The sequence below is a fragment of the Miscanthus floridulus genome, chromosome 4, assembly GCF_019320115.1.
Source record: "Miscanthus floridulus cultivar M001 chromosome 4, ASM1932011v1, whole genome shotgun sequence".
NCBI lineage: Eukaryota > Viridiplantae > Streptophyta > Magnoliopsida > Poales > Poaceae > Miscanthus > Miscanthus floridulus.
The window spans coordinates 16,938,620-16,959,995 of NC_089583.1; the positions used below are offsets into that span (position 1 = coordinate 16,938,620).

The 21,376-nt window shown below is 46.2% G+C and overlaps 2 protein-coding genes and 1 pseudogene across 2 annotated transcripts; 1 reads left to right on the top strand and 2 right to left on the bottom strand.

Moving 5' to 3' along the window:
* Window positions 1-5,544: 5,544 nt before the first annotated feature.
* Window positions 5,545-10,555, top strand: LOC136548128 (wall-associated receptor kinase 1-like; annotated as a pseudogene).
* Window positions 10,556-12,087: 1,532 nt separating this feature from the next.
* Window positions 12,088-15,380, bottom strand: LOC136549483 (glycine-rich RNA-binding protein RZ1C-like). Its single transcript, XM_066540785.1, has 3 exons — window positions 15,260-15,380; window positions 14,997-15,133; window positions 12,088-13,148 (listed from the first exon to the last, which is right to left on the bottom strand). The coding sequence occupies exons 2-3, from the start codon at window positions 15,105-15,107 to the stop codon at window positions 12,357-12,359; spliced, it is 903 nt and encodes a 300-aa protein (XP_066396882.1). The 5' UTR covers window positions 15,108-15,133; window positions 15,260-15,380; the 3' UTR covers window positions 12,088-12,356.
* A 1,884-nt stretch (window positions 15,381-17,264) lies between these two features.
* On the bottom strand, window positions 17,265-19,116 carry LOC136551042 (uncharacterized). Its single transcript, XM_066542640.1, has one exon. The coding sequence runs from the start codon at window positions 18,948-18,950 to the stop codon at window positions 17,553-17,555; it is 1,398 nt and encodes a 465-aa protein (XP_066398737.1). The 5' UTR covers window positions 18,951-19,116; the 3' UTR covers window positions 17,265-17,552.
* Window positions 19,117-21,376: the final 2,260 nt, after the last annotated feature.

Genomic DNA, 21,376 nt, shown 5'->3' on the forward strand with positions numbered 1-21,376 from the left:
GCAAGGCCTTGAAGACTATCAACCTCGACGAACCACGAGCCCAAGTCCACCTCGAACGTGTGGGTGCCGACCAAGAGCAGCGGTGGTATCTGGACTCTGGTGCCAGCAACCACATGACGAGCTTGACGACGATGTTACAGGTACGGTGAAGTTTGGTGATGGCTTAATGAAAGGTCCTAATATGGCTAGAGGGGGAGTGAATAGCCTATTTAAAAAATCTACAAATCAACTAGAGCAATTTGATTAGTATGACAAATAGCGTAATGCAAACTTGCTCTAGCTCTACAAGGGTTGCAAGCCACCTATCCAACAATTCTAGTTGCAATGATTACTTAGGCACACAAACTTGCTTTGTAATTACTCACTAAGAGCTCTCAACCTTGCTACTCTAAAGAGCTCAACTAGATGAATATAAATAATAAAGCAAGCTCTCAATTCTAATTACACTAAAGAGCTTGTGTCAACTAGTTTGTAAGAATGTAATAAGTGAGTAGAGTGATTATACCGATGTGTAGGGGATGAACCAATCACAAGATGAATATATAGCCAATCACCGGGAGAATGCCAAAGACAAGAGACAATCGATTTTCTCTCGAGGTTCACGTGCTTGCCAACACGCTACGTCCCCGTTGTATCGACCAACACTTGGTGGTTCGGCGGCTAAGAGGTGTTTCACAAACCTCGTCCACACGATTGGACACTGCAAGAACCGACCCACAAGTGAGGTAACTCAATGATACGAGCAATTTACTAGAGTTACCTTTCGGCGCTCCACCGGGGAAGGTACAACTCCCCTCACAATCACCGAAGGCGGCCACAAACAATCACCAACTCGTGCCGATCCTTCACCGCTGCTCCAACCGTCTAGGTGGTGGCAACCACCAAGAGAAACAAGCGAAATCCGCAGCGCAACACGAATACCAAGTGCCACTAGATGAAATCACTCAAGCAATGCACTTGGATTCTCTCCCAATCTCACAAAGATGATGAATCAATGATGGAGATGAGTGGGAGGGCTTTGGCTAAGCTCACAAGGTTGTTATGTCAATGAAAATGAGCAAGAGTTGTCCCTTGAGCCGGCCATGGGGCTATAAATAGAGCCCCCATCAAATAGAGCCGTTGTACCCCTTCACTGGACAAAACACGCTCTGACTGGATGCTCCGGTCATACCGACCGGACGCTGGCCCTCAGCGTCCGGTCGCCCGATGGACGCCACCGTCACCTGCTTCAAACACTGTTCGTCAGATTTCAACGGCTACGAAGCTGACCGGACGCTCCGGTCAAAACTGACCGGACGCTGAAGCTCCAGCGTCCGGTCGTTTCCAGTAAGCTCCCCGAGGCATGTTTTTTCGACCGGACGCGTTCGGTCCACCTTGACCGGACGCAGACCAGCGTCCGGTGCTCAACCCTAGCGACTGTGCCGTCTGACAGCTCGACCGGACATAGCCTTTCAGCGTCCGGTCGCTGAGTGACCTAGCGTCCGGTCAGTAGACCGACGCAGGCATCATTTTGACCAACTCCATTTCAACTCTAACTTCTTCACCCTTGCTCAAGTGTGCCAACCACCAAGAATTTTGCATCCGGCGCAATAGAAAATAGACATTTCATTTTCCTGAAAGCGCCGAATCCCGCCGAGCAAGCTCGGCGGGAGGGAGAGAGGGATCCAAACCCATCTCAACCCTGCAAACACCTTGTGCACATGTGTTAGCATATTTTCACAAATATTTTCAAGGGTGTTAGCACTCCACTAGATCCTAAATGCATATGCAATGAGTTAGAGCATCTAGTGGCACTTTGATAACCGCATTCCGATATGAGTTTCACTCCTCTTAATAGTACGGCTATCTATCCTAAATGTGATCACACTCACTAAGTGTCTTGATCACTAAAACAAAATGGCTCCTACATTTTATACCTTTGCCTTGAGCCTTTTGTTTTTCTCTTTCTTCTTTTCCAAGTTCAAGCATTTGATCATCACCATGCCATCACTATTATCATGATCTTCGCCATTGCTTCATCACTTGGAGTAGTGCTACCTATCTCATAATCATCTTGATAAACTAGGTTAGCACTTAGGGTTTCATCAATTAACCAAAACCAAACTAGAGCTTTCACTTAAGGGTGGCTATCCAAGGGCGCGACACCATCATCTTTAGGTGCCAGAACGGGGAGCACCGCGCACTAACGGATGTATATTACATCATGTAGCTATGTTCCAGCGTCATCAGCATTGGTCAGCTAGATGAGCGCGGTAGCAAGGTACTGATCAAGGACGGAGTCCTTAGGATCAGGGACCGGGAGCAGCGACTTCTTGCCAAGGTGAAGAGGTCCCTAAACCGGTTGTATCTGCTCAACCTGAAGGTAGAGTAGCCGGTGTGCCTGGCGGCAAGGCACTCCGAGGAACCGTGGATGTGGCATGCCCGGTTTGGACATCTTAGCTTCGACGTGCTTGGTCGACTAGAGAAGATGGTCTGAGGTCTACCTCACATCAAGCACAAAGGCGAGCTGTGTGACAACTGCCTGGCCAGGAAGCAGAGCAGTCTACCATTCCCAAAGATGGCCAAGTATCGCGTGAAGGACGCTCTCGAGCTCATCCACGGTGACCTCTACGGGCCGATCACGCCAGCTACAAATGGTGGTCGACGGTACTTCCTCCTGTTCGTGGATGATTATAGTCGCTACATGTGGCTACAACTCCTGACGAGCAAGGACGAAGCGGTGGCGGCGATCAAGAAGTTAAAGATGCGCGCGGAGGCCGAGAGCGGCAAGAAGCTCCGCGTGCTGAGGACTTATGGTGGCGGTGAATTCACTTCGGTGGAGTTCGCTGCGTACTGTGTGGATCAGGATGTGGAGCGACACCACACCGCGCCGTACTAGCCGCAACAGAATGGCATGGTGGAGCGACAAAACCAGACGGTGGTTGGCATGGCCCGATCCATGATGAAGGCCAAAGGCATGCCAACAAAGTTCTAGGGGGAGGTGGTGACCACAGCGGTGTTCATCCTCAACCACGCTCTGACCAAGGCCCTAACAGGCAAGACGCCGTTCGAAGCTTGGTATGGGCGCAAGCCGAGCGTGTCCTTCCTCTGGACATTTGGCTGCATCGGCCACGTCAGGAAGACAAAGCCGAACCTCACCAAGCTGGAGGACAGGAGCACACCGATGGTGTTCTTGGGCTACGTAGAGGGTACCAAGGCATACTGGCTCTACGACCCAAGCACTGCAGGAGTTATGATGAACTGTCTAGAAGTAGTGCCGAGTACTGCAACCAGGGTGCCGAGCACTACAGGTGCTGTGCCGAGCACTCTGGCTGAACAGGGAACTCCATCGACGCCGATCGAGTTCGTCTCACCTCCTGGTGACATCACTGAGTTCGTGGATGCTTTCCACGAAGGTGAGGAGGTGCGGTTCTGTAGGCTGGACGACATCATCGGCGGCACAGAACCCTCAGGACTAGCTGGTCGACTGCTCAATGACATAGAGCTGCTGCTCGATAGTGCAGAGGAACCACCCACGTTCGCGCTGGCCGAGCGGGACGGAAACTGGCGACGGGCAATGCTAGAGGAGATGAAGGCGATCGAGGAAAATAAGACATGGCAGCTCAGTGATCCACCTCTAGGATGTCGTCCGATCAGCCTAAAGTGGGTGTATAAGGTCAAGCGGGACGAGCTCAGCACCATTGTCAAGCACAAGGCGCGCCTCATCACCCGAGGCTTTGTTCAGCGCGAGGGCATAGACTTCGAGGAGGTCTTTGCGCTAGTAGCGCGCATGGAGTCGGTTCGTTTGCTATTAGCGTTGGCAGCAGCAAAGGACTGGCGCGTCCATCACTTGAACGTTAAATCGGTCTTCCTCAACGACGAGCTGGCGAAGACGGTCTTCATAAGGCAACCTCCAGGTTTCGCCATCAAGGGAGAGGAGCACAGGGTGCTCAGACTGTGTAAGGTGCTCCGACTGTGTAAGGCGCTCTATGGGCTACTGTAGGCCCCACGAGCATGGAACACCAAGCTTGACGCCATGCTGGGCGAGCTTGGGTTTCAACGATGTGCAACCGAGCACGTGCTCTACACGCGGCGACGAGGGAAGGAGGATCTCATCGTCGGCGTGTATGTGGATGACTTGATCGTCACCGACGCACGCACGCAGGACATCAACAACTTCAAACGTGAGATGGCAGCTCATTTTCGAATGAGTGATCTCAGCGCACTCTCCTAGTACCTCGGCATCGAGGTGAGATAGGAGAAGGAGAAACTCACACTTGGTCAAAGCTCGTATGCCTCCAAGCTATTGGAGAGGAGCGGCATGGCGGAGTGCAAGCCATGCGTGACTTCGATGGAGGAGCAGCTAAAGCTGACGAAGGCCAGCACCACAACGAAGGTGGATGCAACACTCTACCGGAGCATCGTCGGCGGTCTGCGCTACCTAGTCCACACGAGACCAGACATTGTGTTTGCCGTGGGCTACGTCAGTCGCTTCATAGAGGATCCCAGAGAGGATCACTAGGCTGCGGTGAAGCGGCTACTGCGCTACATCAAGGGGACGGTGGATCGAGGGATCATCTTTCCCAAGACCGGCGGGAGTAGGCTGCAGCTCACTGTGTTCAGCGGTGCAGACATGGTAGGGGACATCGACGGATGACAGAGCACCTCTAGCGTGCTCGTCTTCCTCGGGTCGGCCCCAATTTTATGGTTGTCGCTGAAACAGAAGGTGGTGGTGCTATCTACGTACGAGGCAGAGTACGTAGCGGCGGCCACAGCGGTGTGCCAAGTTGTGTGGCTACGCCGGTTGCTAGGCGAGTTGACCGGCGTGGAAGCTCATCCACCAGCACTGATGGTGGACAACCAGTCCGCCATCGCCCTCACGAAGAATCCGGTTCTGCACGACCGGAGTAAACACATCGATGTGAAGTTCCACTTCCTCGGGGACTGTGTCGATGAAGGGCAGATCGTCATCGAATTCGCCGAAACTGGTCGGCAACTCGCGGACGTCCTCACCAAGCCGCTCGGACGTCTTCGACTCATGGAGCTGAAGAAGATGATTGGCATAGAGAGGGTACAAGGGATAGCAGTAGGTTTAGGGAAAAATTGTTAGAATAAACTACTACTTTCCTTGTGTGAACATAGCAAGGGAATGCAGCGCCGAAAAGGCTCCCTGCTATGATACTGCAGCCGCTGCAGGTGTAGACGCCGTACGGCTCACCTGCAGCACTAGCCAGCGCAGAGTCAACCTTGTATGTTATCTAGTTACTGTTATAGCATGTGCGTTGTACTGGAACTAGATGGATAGAGTTGTATAAATAGACTACAACGTCAACTCAGTAAAGAGAGTTCAGATTTGCCATCTTCCAGACAAAGCTTCGGCCAACGCTGGTGTCTTGTACTATGTGTACATGCTCTGCTCTCTCTTCTTCTTCAAGCTCTAGCCATAGCCCATAATGCGTGGGGACGGACAACGCTTGTTCGTGGTCGGCACGGCTAGTGGGTGCTCGACAATACTAACGGATGCTCAGCAAGATTGATGAGTGATTTCACCTGAGCCGATGATCCTGTGGACAAGGCCAGCAGCCGCCTCTCGGCTACGCGTGCGTCAGCGGCAACAGCTCCTGCGCCGACGTTACCGATGGCTATGTCCGCAAGTGCTTGAAGTACTATGAGGGAGTACTATGAGGGCAACCCTTACATCCTTGACGGATGTCAAGGTACGTGGTAACGTTTTTTTTACTCCAAGGAAATATATTGGTAAAATCTAATTTTCATCCTCCAACTTACATGACAATCCAATTTTCAAAAACATAGGGAGTGTTCGGCTGCACTTTAAGCCGGCTTGTTCAGCTTATTTTTCTAGCCAGAGCAGTGTTTTTTTCTCACAACATTCTAGTATAAATAGTGTTTTTCTAGCTTGAACAGTGTTTTTAATCCCAGCCGAACACTCCCTCCGACCGGGTATGTACTAAACGCCCTCCGACCGGAGAAACTGCCAAATTTGGTCATATATTGCTTACTTTTTGAGTAAATTCCCTTATTGCCACTATAAATTATAGGACTTCTCTGAATGTCAGTCAAATATTCAACTTCCCTTCAGTGCCATCGTATGAAATTTGTGTTTCCCTTACTGTCATTTCTGTACGGTGACACCAATGACAACAGGGACCCACAACTTCTCTGTTATACTATATATCTCTTCATCGAAAAAAACAGGAAACATCGGGCGACCGGGCAAAGCTTGCGGCAGCTTGCGCAAGGCTCGCGGTGCCGCGCATGCAGCCACCGTGGTGAGCTCGCGGCTGGCTAGGGATCTCGCAACCTCCTAGGTGTGCACGGCCTTCGGGGCTAGGGCGCCGGGCCCTTAGCTGCCGATGAGGCAAAAAACGTAGGTGCGCGGGGTCGTCCGCCGGTGAGGACCTGCAGCTTTCACGAGAGGGGTAAAACTGTAATTCTTGACAAAAATAGGTTAACGGCAATACGACAGAAATGCCAACTAAAGGAATGCAAATTTAATAGTGATAGTCAAGGAAAACAAGAAATTTGGATGGTATTCATGGAATCCACAAATTATAGTGGCAATGAGGGAATTCACTTGGTTTTAAAGGTGGTTTCTATTTTCTAAAAATAAAAAGTAGTTTAATCTCTAAAAAATCATTATAATATTTTAAATTAATATCATGGAACTAGTACCGAATTTTTTTATAAAAAAATATTATCTATCTGTTTATGATCTATTTAGAGTTATTTAGAACTTATTTATTTTTGTTCCTGGCTTTATTGTTCATAGCCATGCTCATTATTTAATTAAAACAAATAAGAACCAAATACTGCATGCACCAACAGATAGATAATAATTTTAGAAGAAAATTATTAGTGGTGGTTTCATTCTTATTATTTTAAATTATTCAGTTATGAATTATTAGAGATTAAACTAGATTTTTATTATTTTTAGAAAACAAAATTCACCTTTTAATCTAGCTAGAGGACCGAATTATTTGTCCGGTTTTGATAGTTGGACGGTGTGTGGTATCCGACTTCATACTTCAAGGTTAAAAATCAGACCGCCGTGGAAGTTGGAGGCTGAAAAAAAAATGGACTTTACCATTAATATAAACATATAAGCAACTCATGCTTGGGTTTCCATAACTGCTTCGTGTTTAATAACTTAACGTTTATTTTTGTGTCCAGACATCGATGAATGCAAGCGCCCTGATTTGTATCCTTGTGATGGGATATGCAAGGATAGAGTTTTAGGGTATGACTGTCCATGCAAACCTGGAATGAAAGGCGACGGGAAAAAAGGAACTTGTCAAGCGGTATTCCCCCTAGCAGCAAAGATGACTGTAGGTAAGCACTAAGCTAAGCATAGCTCAAGACTATCTAATTATAATCATTTTCTATACACACCTAGAATGCATTTTTTTTAGGTTTTCTTTGGTAGCATTATTGTAAGTTTCATCCGAGGAACTAAAGATACCTCCAAACAACTATGAGAAAAACTGCGTCTTATTTCCGGGAAAATACATAGGAACTAATCTACATTTCTATATCATGGATGCATGGTTTCGTGGTAGATCTCAGAATCTGACAAGTGGAATTACCATCACTACTGGTAGGCCCAAGATTGAGCATGGGTATTCAAAAGGGTAGCCTAGAAGGAGAGAATTTACTATTATGTTTGTTGACTTATTGACTAACCTAGCATAATCTATCGATCACTGACATTATTCCTGTGAATTATTGACTGCCAAACTAAAGGAACATGGGGGATGATGTTTAGGGGGTGTTTGGCAGGACTCCTCTGGAAGAGCCAGAGCCGTTTTCTCTAAAACGGCTCCGGCTCCACTGTTTTTCACTGAAAATGGCTCCTTCTTATGCTTTCTATAAAGCGAGACCAACGGTCTTTGGTCTAAAAATGGCTCCTTCTAAAAAAAACGTTTGACAGGGCTCCTCCGGAGGAGCCGGGGAGGAGCCCTTAATTGGATCGTTCGTGCATAGGAAAAAGGATATTTCTAGATTAGTAATGCCACTTGTCACATGCCGAAGGTGGTTTATATGAAAATTTGGTATAGAAATTTTGGTCAGCAGTCTCATTTCTGTTCTTTTTTGTGTGTAGTCTCATTTCTAATTAGGAGGAATGTTTTGTCATCACGAGGCCACCTTGTTGCACGAATCTCCTCATACTATTGGAACTCCATTGGTTGCAACCAATGCTATCTAAATTCTGAATCCCATCCTACGATATGACACAACACATTACGTTTTATTTCCATTATTAAATTTGACCGAGTGTACCCTGTATGAGCCAAATATCAGAGTTTGCTCATAATAGGAATATAAGAGTACTCTAAGAATAATACTGCTGAAGGATGAATACAATTCTTGCCTCTTAAAAAAAAGAGAACTATTTTCCATGGTTTTAGTTTATGTCTAGGATAACGTTCATAATATTTGTTTACTAACCCTTAGCATAATCCATCGCAAACAATATTCCTATAAATTATCAGCCTCAAAAGGAACATGTGCTTTAACTGTTATTATTGGTTCAGCAGAAACGGGTATATATAAAAGAGTTGAAGACACAAATCATGTTTCGACTTGCATATTGAAAACTTATTCTACAAACTGTTTGAGAAAAATTCTTGTATCATAAAAAAGGGCATACTCTTATGGTTCTTGCCATCATGTTTATCAAATCAAGAACTGACAGACAGATCCAAAGGAAAAGAAAAACTTCATGGACTTGTATTGAAAAATAACACAAGAACCACTTCTTGGTGCGCTGTTGGAGTTGTGGGGGCATGACTCTACCCACCAGTTTCAAATCATAGTGCTCACGTTTATAGTGTAGTGGTCTCCCTTGTGTCTTTCTATTGAAAAATAAGAACAAAATGAATCAGATTTATACCACTACCAAATAACAGCATAATTGCATTCTCAATAAACATGACTAGTTACACTTCCAATCCACACTGCCCTGTTTGAAGGGGTTCATATACGGAACGCCTAGAAATTATACTCAGAGCAGGAGATTCAATTAAGCGAGATTCTGAAGCGACAATTCGCCTCTCCCATCAATAGGTTTAGCGAGAGCATTTATAACACGACCCAAGTAAGCCTCGCTCACGGGTATCTGAGCAATTCTTCCTGTTGCTTTTACAAAACTTCCCTCTTGTATCATCAACCCATCGCCCATTAATACAATCCCAACATTTTTGGATTCCAAATTCAGAGCAATACCTCTCGTCCCTTCTGCAAATTCGACTAATTCACCTGACATTATTTCATCAAGTTGTTGGTGTTGTCATCAGCCGCTCATGGCAAGAGCTCCAACGCTAGCTTTAAAAAATATACAAAAACCATTATTTCTATTTTACTACCTCACACAACAATACTAAATTAGTTTTGTAACCGTGCAGGCGTGATAGGTGGTTTCTTTATCGTGGCGGCTCTGATATTCCTCATTCTTCTTCGCAAAGAGAAAAAGAAGATGAGAGAGTTCTACGAAAAGAATGGCGGGCCTATACCGGAGAAAGCAAAAATGATAAAGCTTTTTAAAAAGGAAGAGCTTAAGGGAATTTTAAAAGAGAGCAATTTAATTGGAAAAGGTTGCTTCGGTGAAGTTTACAAGGGCCTCCTTGATAATAAAATGGTTGCAGTAAAGAAGCCCGTCAGTGGTACTGTGCTAGAGAATGAACAATTCGCAAATGAAATCATCATCCAGTCTCAAGTCATTCACAAAAACATCGTTAGGCTGATAGGTTGTTGCCTAGAAGTTGATCGCCCGATGCTTGTTTATGAGTTCATCCCCAGAGGCAACCTTGAAGATATTCTTCACGGCAACAAGTCTGTGCCTCTCAGCATGGATGTGCGTTTGAGTATTGCTGCACAGTCAGCAGACGGTCTAGCTTATATGCACTCAAAGACCAATACTAAAATCCTACATGGTGATGTTAAGCCAGCAAACATACTCTTGGACGACAACTTCATGCCAAAGATCTCCGACTTTGGCATATCGAGATTGATTGCAAAAGATAAACAACAGACAGAAGAAATCATTGGTGACAAGAATTATATGGATCCAATATATAAGCTAACAGGACTCCTAACAGAAAAAAGTGATGTCTACAGTTTTGGAGTTGTGATCTTGGAACTTGTAAGTAGGAAAAAGGGTGTTAAGGACACGCACTCTGACAATAATACCTTAGTAAAGAATTTTCGTGAAGCTCACAAAGAGAAAAGGGTACCCGAGTTGTTCGACGATGAAATTGCAGTGGCAAACAATTTAGAGCTTCTTAATAGTCTAGCAAAGATCGCTTTAGAATGCCTTAACCCTGATGTGGATCAAAGACCATCAATGATACATGTGGCAGAGCAACTACTTCTATTAAGTCGGTCTCGTAACCTGTAAGTTGTTCGCTACAAGTTGATGCACAGTTGCACGTCAGTGTGAACCGTCGAATAAGAGAGAGGCAACTATCAGTGTGGCAACATGTATTTTATTTTAATTTATTGTCATGAGCAGAGTCCCTAAAGTTGGAGGCAGAGGTTGTCTTCTTTGATTCGAAAACATTTTTTTATCGTACCTTGGTAAATTTGTTATGAAATGTTATATTTGAAGTGATCGAACATCTGTACTAGTTAATCAAATTTCTCCATTATTTGGCATTTGAAGGAATTCTACCGTAGTGTTCAATTGTCTATCTAATTTTATTTCTACTAATCTACTAAGTGATTAAATGCATGCATTAATTAATCAAACTTCCTCCATTATTTGGCATTTGAGGTACAATTCATTTGTTTAAGTATAGTGTCTTTGTGACCCCATTCTAGTAGTCATCTCATTAGTGCAGCCACCCACACACACGGGCTGTTTTCTTGGTGGCCTAGCTGGCAACTTGCCCACAGCCCCAGGAATCGGATTTGGGCATTTGGGCAGCTTCCCAGCCAGCCCCAAACGTACAAAATCGGAGGCCTAGGAATACATGCTGAGCAAAGCTGCCTGGATATCAAGCAAACAGGCCTAGATTGCAATCAATGCCTAACTGGCTAGTCTCTTTTCTGAATTCCGTGGAAAGTAACTGTTTTCCCCGTGAATTCCCTATCAAGTACCGGTCTTCTCCCTGAATTCCTCATTCCGGCGTTCCCACACCACCCGTACCTACAGAGCAACATCACGCCCAAACTTTGGATACTAGCTAATTGGAGCTCGCAGATGTCATCCGGATGAGCAACGCTCAAACTTTGGATACTTGCTGTTGTGGACATCTTATATGCTATAGCAGACGCTATCCTGAATTATACTGCCATTATTCGAATTACGATGTCCTGCGAATTCTGGAAGTCTGTGTAACACGTGAAAATGAGGAGCGACATGCATATACACCAACCAAAAAGCGTATTTCGCACTTCAATACTGTAACTTCCAGCCACGTTCACAGTTTCTGCTAAGACGACTGGGTATCATCGCTTGTATGGTGAACACATCGTTCTCTTCTGTGTGCAATCCACCTTCAATGAATAATCAGTGGCACCCAATTAGATTTAACCGTGAACATGCCGCCATAATCTTTAAACGAATAACAACCCTTCAAATCAAAGAAAATTTAAAACATGGAATAAGCCACAGAATTGTTTCCAGGGCAATTCGCAACTACATTGGACCCAGCATAAACTTGATGTGTTGCATATTTATCTCTGGATCTGAAACGCAGAAGTTCAGTCAGAACTGATTACTTATCACCACGAGAAGCTGTAAGCCAGAAATCAAAGCAAACAAGCCAGATGCATCCGCTGATCTGCACCAGACATCGCAAGTAAATTTGAACAGAACGCATTCATCTGCAGTAGGAAAGTATCACAACAAACCATCACCTGCCTGCATTAACCACAGCTTTCTGAGCTTCACATTCTCATCATCTTACACCTTCCAGATTTTAGACCGGCAAACTCAATGGCATCAAGAGCTGAACAAAGTGCTGATTGCCCGGCAAATAAATATCAGAGCAAACACCCATTTCCACAGATGCCGCACAGCACATCTCAGCATTGTTGGTGCAAAGTTATGCAAAATGTGGCACAGCTGTCTCAGTAAGCAGAACAGGCTAATTCAAAGATCACATACTGCAATTAGTTCATTATTTAGTGCAAACTCCAAGTAATTACACAAACATGCCGAATGAACCAGGACCACACTGCCTACAGATTATGGTACCAACATACTAATAACTCGCATACTGAACCATTGTCTTTGGAGACTAATAAGACAAACTGCACTGCTGAATAACTAATTGAAGGATTAACCTGGCAAATATAAAATACTGATGCATAACTGAAAATACAGATATCTCTGTTCTGCTTCAAGGAAACATTCTTCAGTAACGATCATCATAAGCACGAGCTGCCCCTCCCCTGCTAGGACGGTCATATGGAGCAGGCCTATCTCGGTAACTCCCACCAAAGCGAGCAGGCCCACCACCGCCACCGCTGCCGCCGCCACGTGAACCACCTCTGCCATAGCCACCAGTGCCCCTCGGATCATCACGGTAGTAACCTCCATTGGACCTCCCTCCATCTCTCTCATAGCTCCTTTCTCTGGCAAAGCCACTGGACGCATAACGATCTGCACCACTGTACCTGTCACCAGAATAGCGGTCTGCTGCTGGCGCATAGCGATCACTAGCATAACGATCACGCCCAGCACCATAATAAGTATCCCTGCTGTCTACATAGCGGCCACCATCATATCGATCATCATCGTAGCGAGCCAAACGATCTGATCCTCCAAAGCGGTCACCACGCCCCCCAGTGCCACCACCATACCTTGAACCAGGAGAGTACCTTCCAGTTCTACCACTTCCATCTGAATAAGGGCATTCACGAGCCCAATGTCCAGGGCGGCCACATTTGAAACAATCATCACTTGCTGCTGGAACTACATCACCTCCACTACGATATCCACCTCTGGCACCAGACGAGTAACCACCACCACCACCATATCCATAGCCATCATCAGAGTTCCTAGGTTGAGCTTTGTTCACAGAAATATTACGGCCATCCAGTTCTCCATTATGCATTCCCCGAATGGCAGCATCCACAGCCCGAGGTTCTGAAAATGTGACAAATCCAAATCCCCTCGAGCGGCCTGTCTCCCTTTCCACTACAACCTATCAATACAATGAAAATGAACCAATGGGAAGACAGAAACTATATATAATAGTGAGCAACCAAAAATTCTATCAATAGGAACAACATGCAAACTAGGGTGATGTATGATATCAAACAGCTAATGAACATTGTGCAAAACCAGTGAAATCATCCCAACTGTACAAGAGTTAACAGTCGATCCTTATGCCACAGCTCAAATACTGTATGCAAATCAAAATCTGCTGTGACCATCCACTTGGTTAAGAACACTAATGATTACTACGGCCAAAGGTCAGAAGTCAGAACTGAAGAATCAAGCATGTGACCACAAACGACATTGATGAGTCTGAACACTTCCAGGTGAGGACCATGTGCTCCAAGAACCAGTATCCAATCCAGAAAACTGAACTGAGACCGATTACTTTTGGTCAGTTGTATAGGGACAAAACTAGAGGTGAACTATAACATGACCAGGTAGATTTTAGTTACCCTGCCATATCCTTCAGAATCAGAAAAACAAATCTGGAAGTCTAAATGCAATTTTTTTTTATTCCTGGCTTTTCTTTTGCATGAAGAACTAAGCATTTCCATTGCAATGGGAAATGCACAATGGACACGGGGAATAATGCTCTTTGAAGCAGATGTAGGCACAGATGAGCATACAACACTCCTCAGCATCACCATTTCTGCCTCACTACTGAAAGGAAAAATGGTTTCTCTGCCTTTCTTATCAAACTGATCCAGAAGAATGAAGCAACAAAATTTTGCCACAAGTGCAGTCCAGCGCTGGCAACCATGTTTACTTCTGTGGAGTTCATTAACCATGCTGGTGATGATTCTTTTCTGTGATCTAAACCATGCAGTTATCTTAAGTACTAACATGGCAAAAACAGGTCTCTGGTTCTGTCCACAAAACAGAGCACATCTAGCAAAACTGAATCTAACAGTGTATATGCCTCCAATTGATTTTTACTGAACCCATCACCACAAAAATGCTAAGCAGCGAGCTCAATTGATTAGTGAATTTCTTTTCCTGCAACTTTCCTAACTTCCTAACATATAGAAATGGAAGTGACTGCAGCCTCTGTGAATCAGCAGCTGCTATTAGATTGAAATTGTAAGACTAAAAGAGGGAGGAAAAACAAGCCCTAACATACACAAATAAGAAACATCACTTGTTCCAGTTTATTGATATATAAATTCTTTTGACCATTACTGTGTTTATCAAACAATTTCAACTTGCAACCATGAGGTTCAAATGTCCCTTGATACAAACAACAAAATAGAAATATGTGCCTTTACTGCAAGGGATTGCCATTATTTAACTTAGCATGCACATTATGTATAATAGTAATAATAACTTTACTAAAGGTCTAAAGTCATGAGACACATTTCAGTTACCTATAACTAGGAATGGTGGAAACATAATCAGAATGGTGACAACAGACAACTAGTAACAATTCAATAAAACTCTATGTTCTGGTAACCAAATTAAACATACCCAAGTTAAAACAGTTAACAAGCAGTTTAATCATCTGTTTCCCCCAGATCGAACAAAAAAAATATATTTTAAGTCTGTAGTATTTCTGTATCACAAAGAAAATTGTTTCATTTTCTACAGTATATATAAAAATTATATCTGCAGGTAGGATTCATTTTCTACGGTATATATAAAATTATATCTGCAGGTAGGATAAAAATTGATCCATATAACGGGGTGATCCCCGAAAACAACCTTATTCTATGACTCCCTTTGTTTGGGAGGAGCACATCCGTCAAACCACACCAAAACAGGGTACCCCCCAACTAAACTAACTACAATCCCCTCAAATCACAAGCATCACGGCAGGGCAGAGCCGTCGCCGTACCTGTGCCTCGATGACCTTGCCGTACTGGCCGAAGGTGCGCTCGAGCGTGCGCTCCGTGGTGTCCCACGACAGCCCGCCGACGAAGATCCGCCCCACCTTGTCCTCCGCCATCTTGGGGCCAAGTCAATCGGAACCACCTGCACGGCAAACCAGCAGGTAAATCCCATCAGGAAAACCGAGATTCCGCAGCGATCCGCGCAGCGCAGTAGCGCGAATCGCGTCCCGACAAGACGAGGCGGGGAGAGGTGGCGGCTGCGGCTCACCTCGCGCGGAGACCTAAGGTTGCTCGGATCGAGGCGCGAGGCGGCTAGGGTTTAGAGAGAAGAAGGGCGATGCGAAGAGCCGATTTGAGATGGGAAGCGAAGGGAGGTATCTGGAGCATCCTATATATCTGGGGGACGGGCCGCACGCTACAAGCACGTGTCGTCCGAATGGGAATTCTTTTTCTTGCCCCTTTTTTTCCCCTTTTGTTAGTTTTCATTTTCTAGCAAGTACTAGTACCTCAAGATATATAAATTCGGAAAAGGTACTACTCACTCCGATGTCATTATGACTTCTCGAGAAATCAAATATTTTTAATTTTAATTAAATATATATAAATAAATATTAAAATTTATAATACATAATTAGTATTATTAGGTAGATAGTTAAATATAATTTTATAATAAACTTATTTAAAGATATAAATATTACACGTATTTTTTATAAATCTAGTTAAAGTTGAAATATTTGATATGTATGTATTTCATAATGACCTCTATTTTAAGGCGGAGAGAGTACTCCGGTACGTGCCTAATTAATGTTCTTCTTTCTTTTCTTTTTCCTTGTACTAACGGTTTCATCTTTGATATTCTGGAGTCTTATCCGCACACACGTGCTACCATTCCGACAATATATATAAAATCATTAACAAAAAGAAAGAAATGCCAAAAGACATATATTCTGATATGTTTTCAGCCAATTTGAAATGGGATTTTAAAATAGGTGCTTTCAAGATTGCCACACGTGCAAGATACTAAATCAGTTCCAAATTATAAAATGTTTTGGCATTTTTAGATACATTGATTTTCCTATGTATCTAGACATAGTGTATATCTATGTGCACAACAAATACAACGTATCTAGTAAAGCCAAAATATCTTGTAATTTGAACGAAGGGAGTAGCATTTAATTGGCTATATAAATAGTCCTTTCTAATGTTTTTTTCCTTTTTTTTTTGTTTCAAACATCTTTGGAACACAAGATTCTAGAAATGCAGAAATAGAAAAAAGGAAATAATAGAATGTTAATCCTATGAATCGGGAAAACACAGAAAAACTACAAGACTGAACGTTTGGGTGGAGCGCAGAAAAATGCATAAGGAATTCGATGAGCGAAAGACACAAAAGGAATTTTTATGAGGTTCAATCTATTGGTAAAATTTCTACAAAATCCATTTACAGGAGCACAATCCATTGTTCCAAAGGGAGTTTATAGGATACTTTACTATACAGGATTTAACTGCTCTAGAATTCCTTCATTTGTTTTCTTTGTTTCAAAGGAGGCCTTCATACGCAAGATAAGATAGAGTGCATTTGCATTCGAAACTATGCCAAGTAGTTTCATCTATATGAAACTTCTTTCTTCTCTCTTTATCATTTCGTTACTTTGTCAAGTAAACACTAATATGGCAATAATGAAAACGAAATGTCCATTTTCGATCAAATAACGTGTCCTGTGCAATCTTAACCTCATCATAGGGATCATAGCAGTACATGTGATTGATTCAAATCGGCATATATTTCCGCTTATATTAGATAGAAAAGGTCTTATATTTTCCATAGTTTCAAATCTGAGGGACTAGAACTACGTCTAAACCCACAATAGCATTAGTACCAAAGACAATCTATTTTCGCTGCGTCTAGCATAAACCCTTTTAGTAAGATTAAATTATAAATATTTGTGGTCATTATACAATGTTGGCTATTGGATGGGCCAGTTTAATTTGAAAAAGTAAAAACGAATTGGATAAATAGGTCATGGGCTTTGTTTGTCGCTGGTGGAAAACTCGGGCCATTGATGGGCTGCGCCCAAGCAACGAGAGAAAGGGCAGAAGTTTAGAGTTGGGCCGGTCCAGGAAGGAGAATGGAGAGAGAAACCAATTTTAGATTTGATTTAATTAAGGATTTGGAACTGGAACTCATTTGAATCCCACTTAAACATGATATCTATAAATCATGGTAATTTCAAATTGGTCCCCAAGAAACTTGGATAGAATATTTTGGGGGACTTATCGTATCTTCATTAAGCACATTTTATTACATGCACAAGGAGAAGTTATATGCAATTGACTTTCAAAATAATTATTTAGAGAGTGAGTTTCATAAAGATTCTTGAAGATGCTCTAACCCCGAGATGTTTCTAACGATGGTTTCTACGAAAGACGTCATAGAGCAACAACATTTTACTCAGTTGTAGCACAGTGTCACCTAAGGGCATGATTGGTAGCCTTCCCTGTCCAACCTGTCTCGCATCCCAACTGGAGTAGTTTACTGCTCTGAATCCAACACAACACCTTCATTGCTGGTTCGTCAGCGCGGCTGACTCCTTGTACAGAGGAACATACGGGACAGGAAGCTCATCGCCGAGATCGCCGCCACCGGGACCGAGATCAGCGACAACACGCACCTCCCTGCGATCCATGTCGTAGGCCACCAGCTTGCGGTCCCAGTGCCGGACAAAGAACACCCAGCTCCCATCCGGATGAACAGCGACGACGCTGTACTCGACGCGGAACTGGCACGCGAACCTCCCCCCGAACAGCTCCGGGAACCCGACGGCGTGCCGGAGCACCCACTCCCCGGCGTCGTAGTCCTGGAGCACCCACACAAGCATCCTCAGCGGCGCCTCCTCCGACAGCCGCCCGTGCGGCGGGCGCACGCACATGACGTAGCGCAGCTGCCCCCCCTCCCCCCGCGAGCCGGACCCGCGTGCGACGAACACCGAGTGCCAGTCCTTCTCCACCACGTCCCGGCGCGGCAGCGGGATGGCTCTTCGCGTGCGGCCCTCCGCGTCCACGGCCACCAGGTTGTTGGGGCCCGACGTGCCGTCGGTGTCGACCACCAGGTGCAGCGCGCCGCGGGCCACGGCGGCGCCTGTCCCCGGCTGGATCAGCGCCATGCCCCGGCCCCAGTCCCGCCACCCGCCGTCGCGCCAGGCCCCCACCCTGTCGACCCACGCCCCCGTCGATGACGAGTAGGTGTGCACCGCCCGCACCGAGTCCATGTCGTCGAGCCGGAACTGGAGCAGGTGGAACTCGTGCGGCGAGGAGGAGGCGTCGAAGAGCAGGTACGTGAGCGCCGTCCGCTGCGAGGCGCTGGGGACCCAGCCGGAGCCCGGCACCGCCGCCCACCGCGCCGTGGCCGGGTTGCAGACGAGGTAGCACGCCGGCGGGTGGAGGTCGGGGGCCTCATGCCTCCGGGCGCGGGTGAGTAGGATAAGACCGTCGCGGGAGTCCAGGATCGCATCGCGGAACCCCTCAGCGTCGTCGGGGGGAGGCGGCAGGAAGGACAAGGAGGCGTCGGGGAGCGGCTCCGCCATCCCGGAGACGTTGACGAACCGCCGCCGCCGAGTGGTGGTCTTCTTCCGCTCCGGGACCGTGGCGTGCGAGCACGCGCGCCGCGAGCTCTCGGCGCCGCCGTGGCCGGCGACGCAGCAGCTCTCGCACGCGCTGGCGGCGGCGGCGGCGGCGACGTCGACGTCGGCGCAGAGGAACCCAGCGAGAGTCTGCGCGTACCGCTGGCGGTGGAGCGGGTCCGTGACGAGGCCGCACCAGGCCGTGGAGACGCACTTGAAGCGGTGGAGGGAGTTGGCCGGGAGGAGGCCGAACATCTCGACCAGCGCGTCGTCGGGGACGACGCAGGGGCCGGGCGCCGCCGCCGTCGCGCGCTGCTTGGGGTCCCCCGGGCCGCCCATGCCCTCCGCCTGGCGTGGCGAGACACGGATTGGAAGGGGGATCGGCTTAGCCGCCGCTGGTGCCCGCGGAGAGGGTGGGGATCGCCGCCGGTTGTCAGCGAGGAGGAGAAGCAACCAGAGGGGAAAAAGACAAAAAAATCAGTGAGAGCCAAGAGTGAGGAGGAGCCACGGCCACGCCTTTATTTTATTTTGCTTGTGCTGATGGTGCGGTGTTGACTGCGCTTTGGGGTGTTGCCGGCTGAGTTCGTTGCTGTCAGTCTCTGACACGTCTGCGTGATTCGGAGAGGAGGAGGCAGGACAAACTGAGCAAGGAGACGACGGCATCGTCACTTTCAGATTGACGCGGCAGATCCATGGAGTCCGACGATGGACGCATCATCCACGGAGTGCCATAGAGGTCGGTCACGCCCACGATCCCACGTACGTCAGGACTGTTATTGACGCAAATTGCCAAACTGAGCCATTCAGCCTGTTCGTTTGGCTGTGGCTTGTCGTAAACGATCGTAAATTTTCACACAAAACAGCCAGCAGTACTTCTTCACAAACCAGCAACGAAACGAACCAGCCAACCGAACAGGCTGATTGTTTGCTTCTAGCTCTATCCGTGGAAGAAGGGTACGCGTGTCAGTGCTTCACGGTTTGACCATATTTCTACTAAATGAGATTCACTTTTATAATTTTAAATTAATTTATTATAAAAATGTATTTCGTAATTAATCTAATTATGTTTATTTGATATTATAAATATTTATATTTTTTAACTATAATTGGTTAAACTTGAAGTATTAAACCGTGACACTGTTCTATAATTACATTCTTACCAAAGCAAGGACGCTGGTATGTTTGGCAGTTTGCACTTAATTTGTTTGATGAAATACCAGTTAGAACACTTTGTTTAGACATCTGTCTCATCCGAGCCGATGTGCCACGTCACTCTCTTTGGTGTGTTCGTCTCCTCGGTCCTCGCAGCCACGCAGCCCTGGTTTGCCACCCGCTCGTTGTCTTCGTCCCAGGCGCGGGCCTCGCTGGTGAAAGGTTCTAATATGGCTAGAGGGAGGGTGAATAGCCTATTTAAAAATCTACAAATCAATTAGAATAATTTGATTAGTATGATAAATAGCGTAATGCAAACTTGCTCTAGCTCTATAAGGGTTGTAAGTCACCTATCCAACAATTCTAAGTGCAATGATTACTTAGGCACACAAACTTGCTATGTAATTACTCACTAAGAGCTCTCAACCTTGCTACTCTAAAGAGCTCAACTAGATGAATATAAATAATAAAGCAAGCTCTCAATTCTAATTACACTAAAGAGCTTGTGTCAACTAGTTTGCAAGAATGTAAATAAGTGAGTAAGGTGATTATACCGACATGTAGGGGATGAACCAATCACAAGATGAATATATAGCCAATCACCGGGAGAATGCCAAAGACAAGAGACAATCGATTTTCTCCCGAGGTTCACGTGTTTGCCAACACGCTACGTCCCCGTTGTGTCGACCAACACTTGGTGGTTCGACGGCTAAGAGGTGTTTCACAAACCTCGTCCACACGATAGGACACCGCAAGAACCGACCCACAAGTGAGGTAACTCAATGACACGAGCAATTTACTAAAGTTACCTTTCGGCACTCCGCCGGGAAGGTACAACTCCCCTTACAATCATCGAAGGCGGCCACGAACAATCACCAACTCGTGTCGATCCTTCACCGCTGCTCCAACCGTCTAGGTGGTGGCAACCACCAAGAGAAACAAGCGAAATCCGCAGCGCAACACGAATACCAAGTGCCTCTAGATGCAATCACTCAAGCAATACACTTGGATTCTTTCCCAATCTCACAATGATGATGAATCAATGATAGAGATGAGTGGGAGGGCTTTGGCTAAGCTCACAAGGTTGCTATCTCAATGAAAATGTGCAAGAGTTGTCTCTTGAGCCGGCCATGGGGCTATAAATAGAGCCCCCATCAAATAGAGCCGTTGTACCCCTTCACTGGGCAAAACACGCTCTGACCGGACGCTCCGGTCATACCGACCGGATGCTGGCCCTCAGCGTCCGATCGCCCGATGGACGCCACGCGTCACCAGCTTCAAACGCTGTTCGTCAGATTTCAACGGCTACGAAGCTGACTGGACGCTCCGGTCAAAACTGACCGGACGCTGAAGCCCCAGCGTCCGGTCGTTTCCAGTAAGCTCCCCGAGGCATGTTTTTTCGACCGGACGCGTCCGGTCCACCTTGACCGGACGCGTCCGGTCCACCTTGACCGGACGCAGCCAGCGTCTGGTGCTCAACCCTAGCCACTGTGTCGTCTGACAGCTCGATCGGACGTAGCCTTTCAGCGTCCGGTCGCTGAGTGACCCAGCGTCCGGTCAGTAGACCGACGCCAGCATCATTTCGACCAACTCCATTTCAACTCTAACTTCTT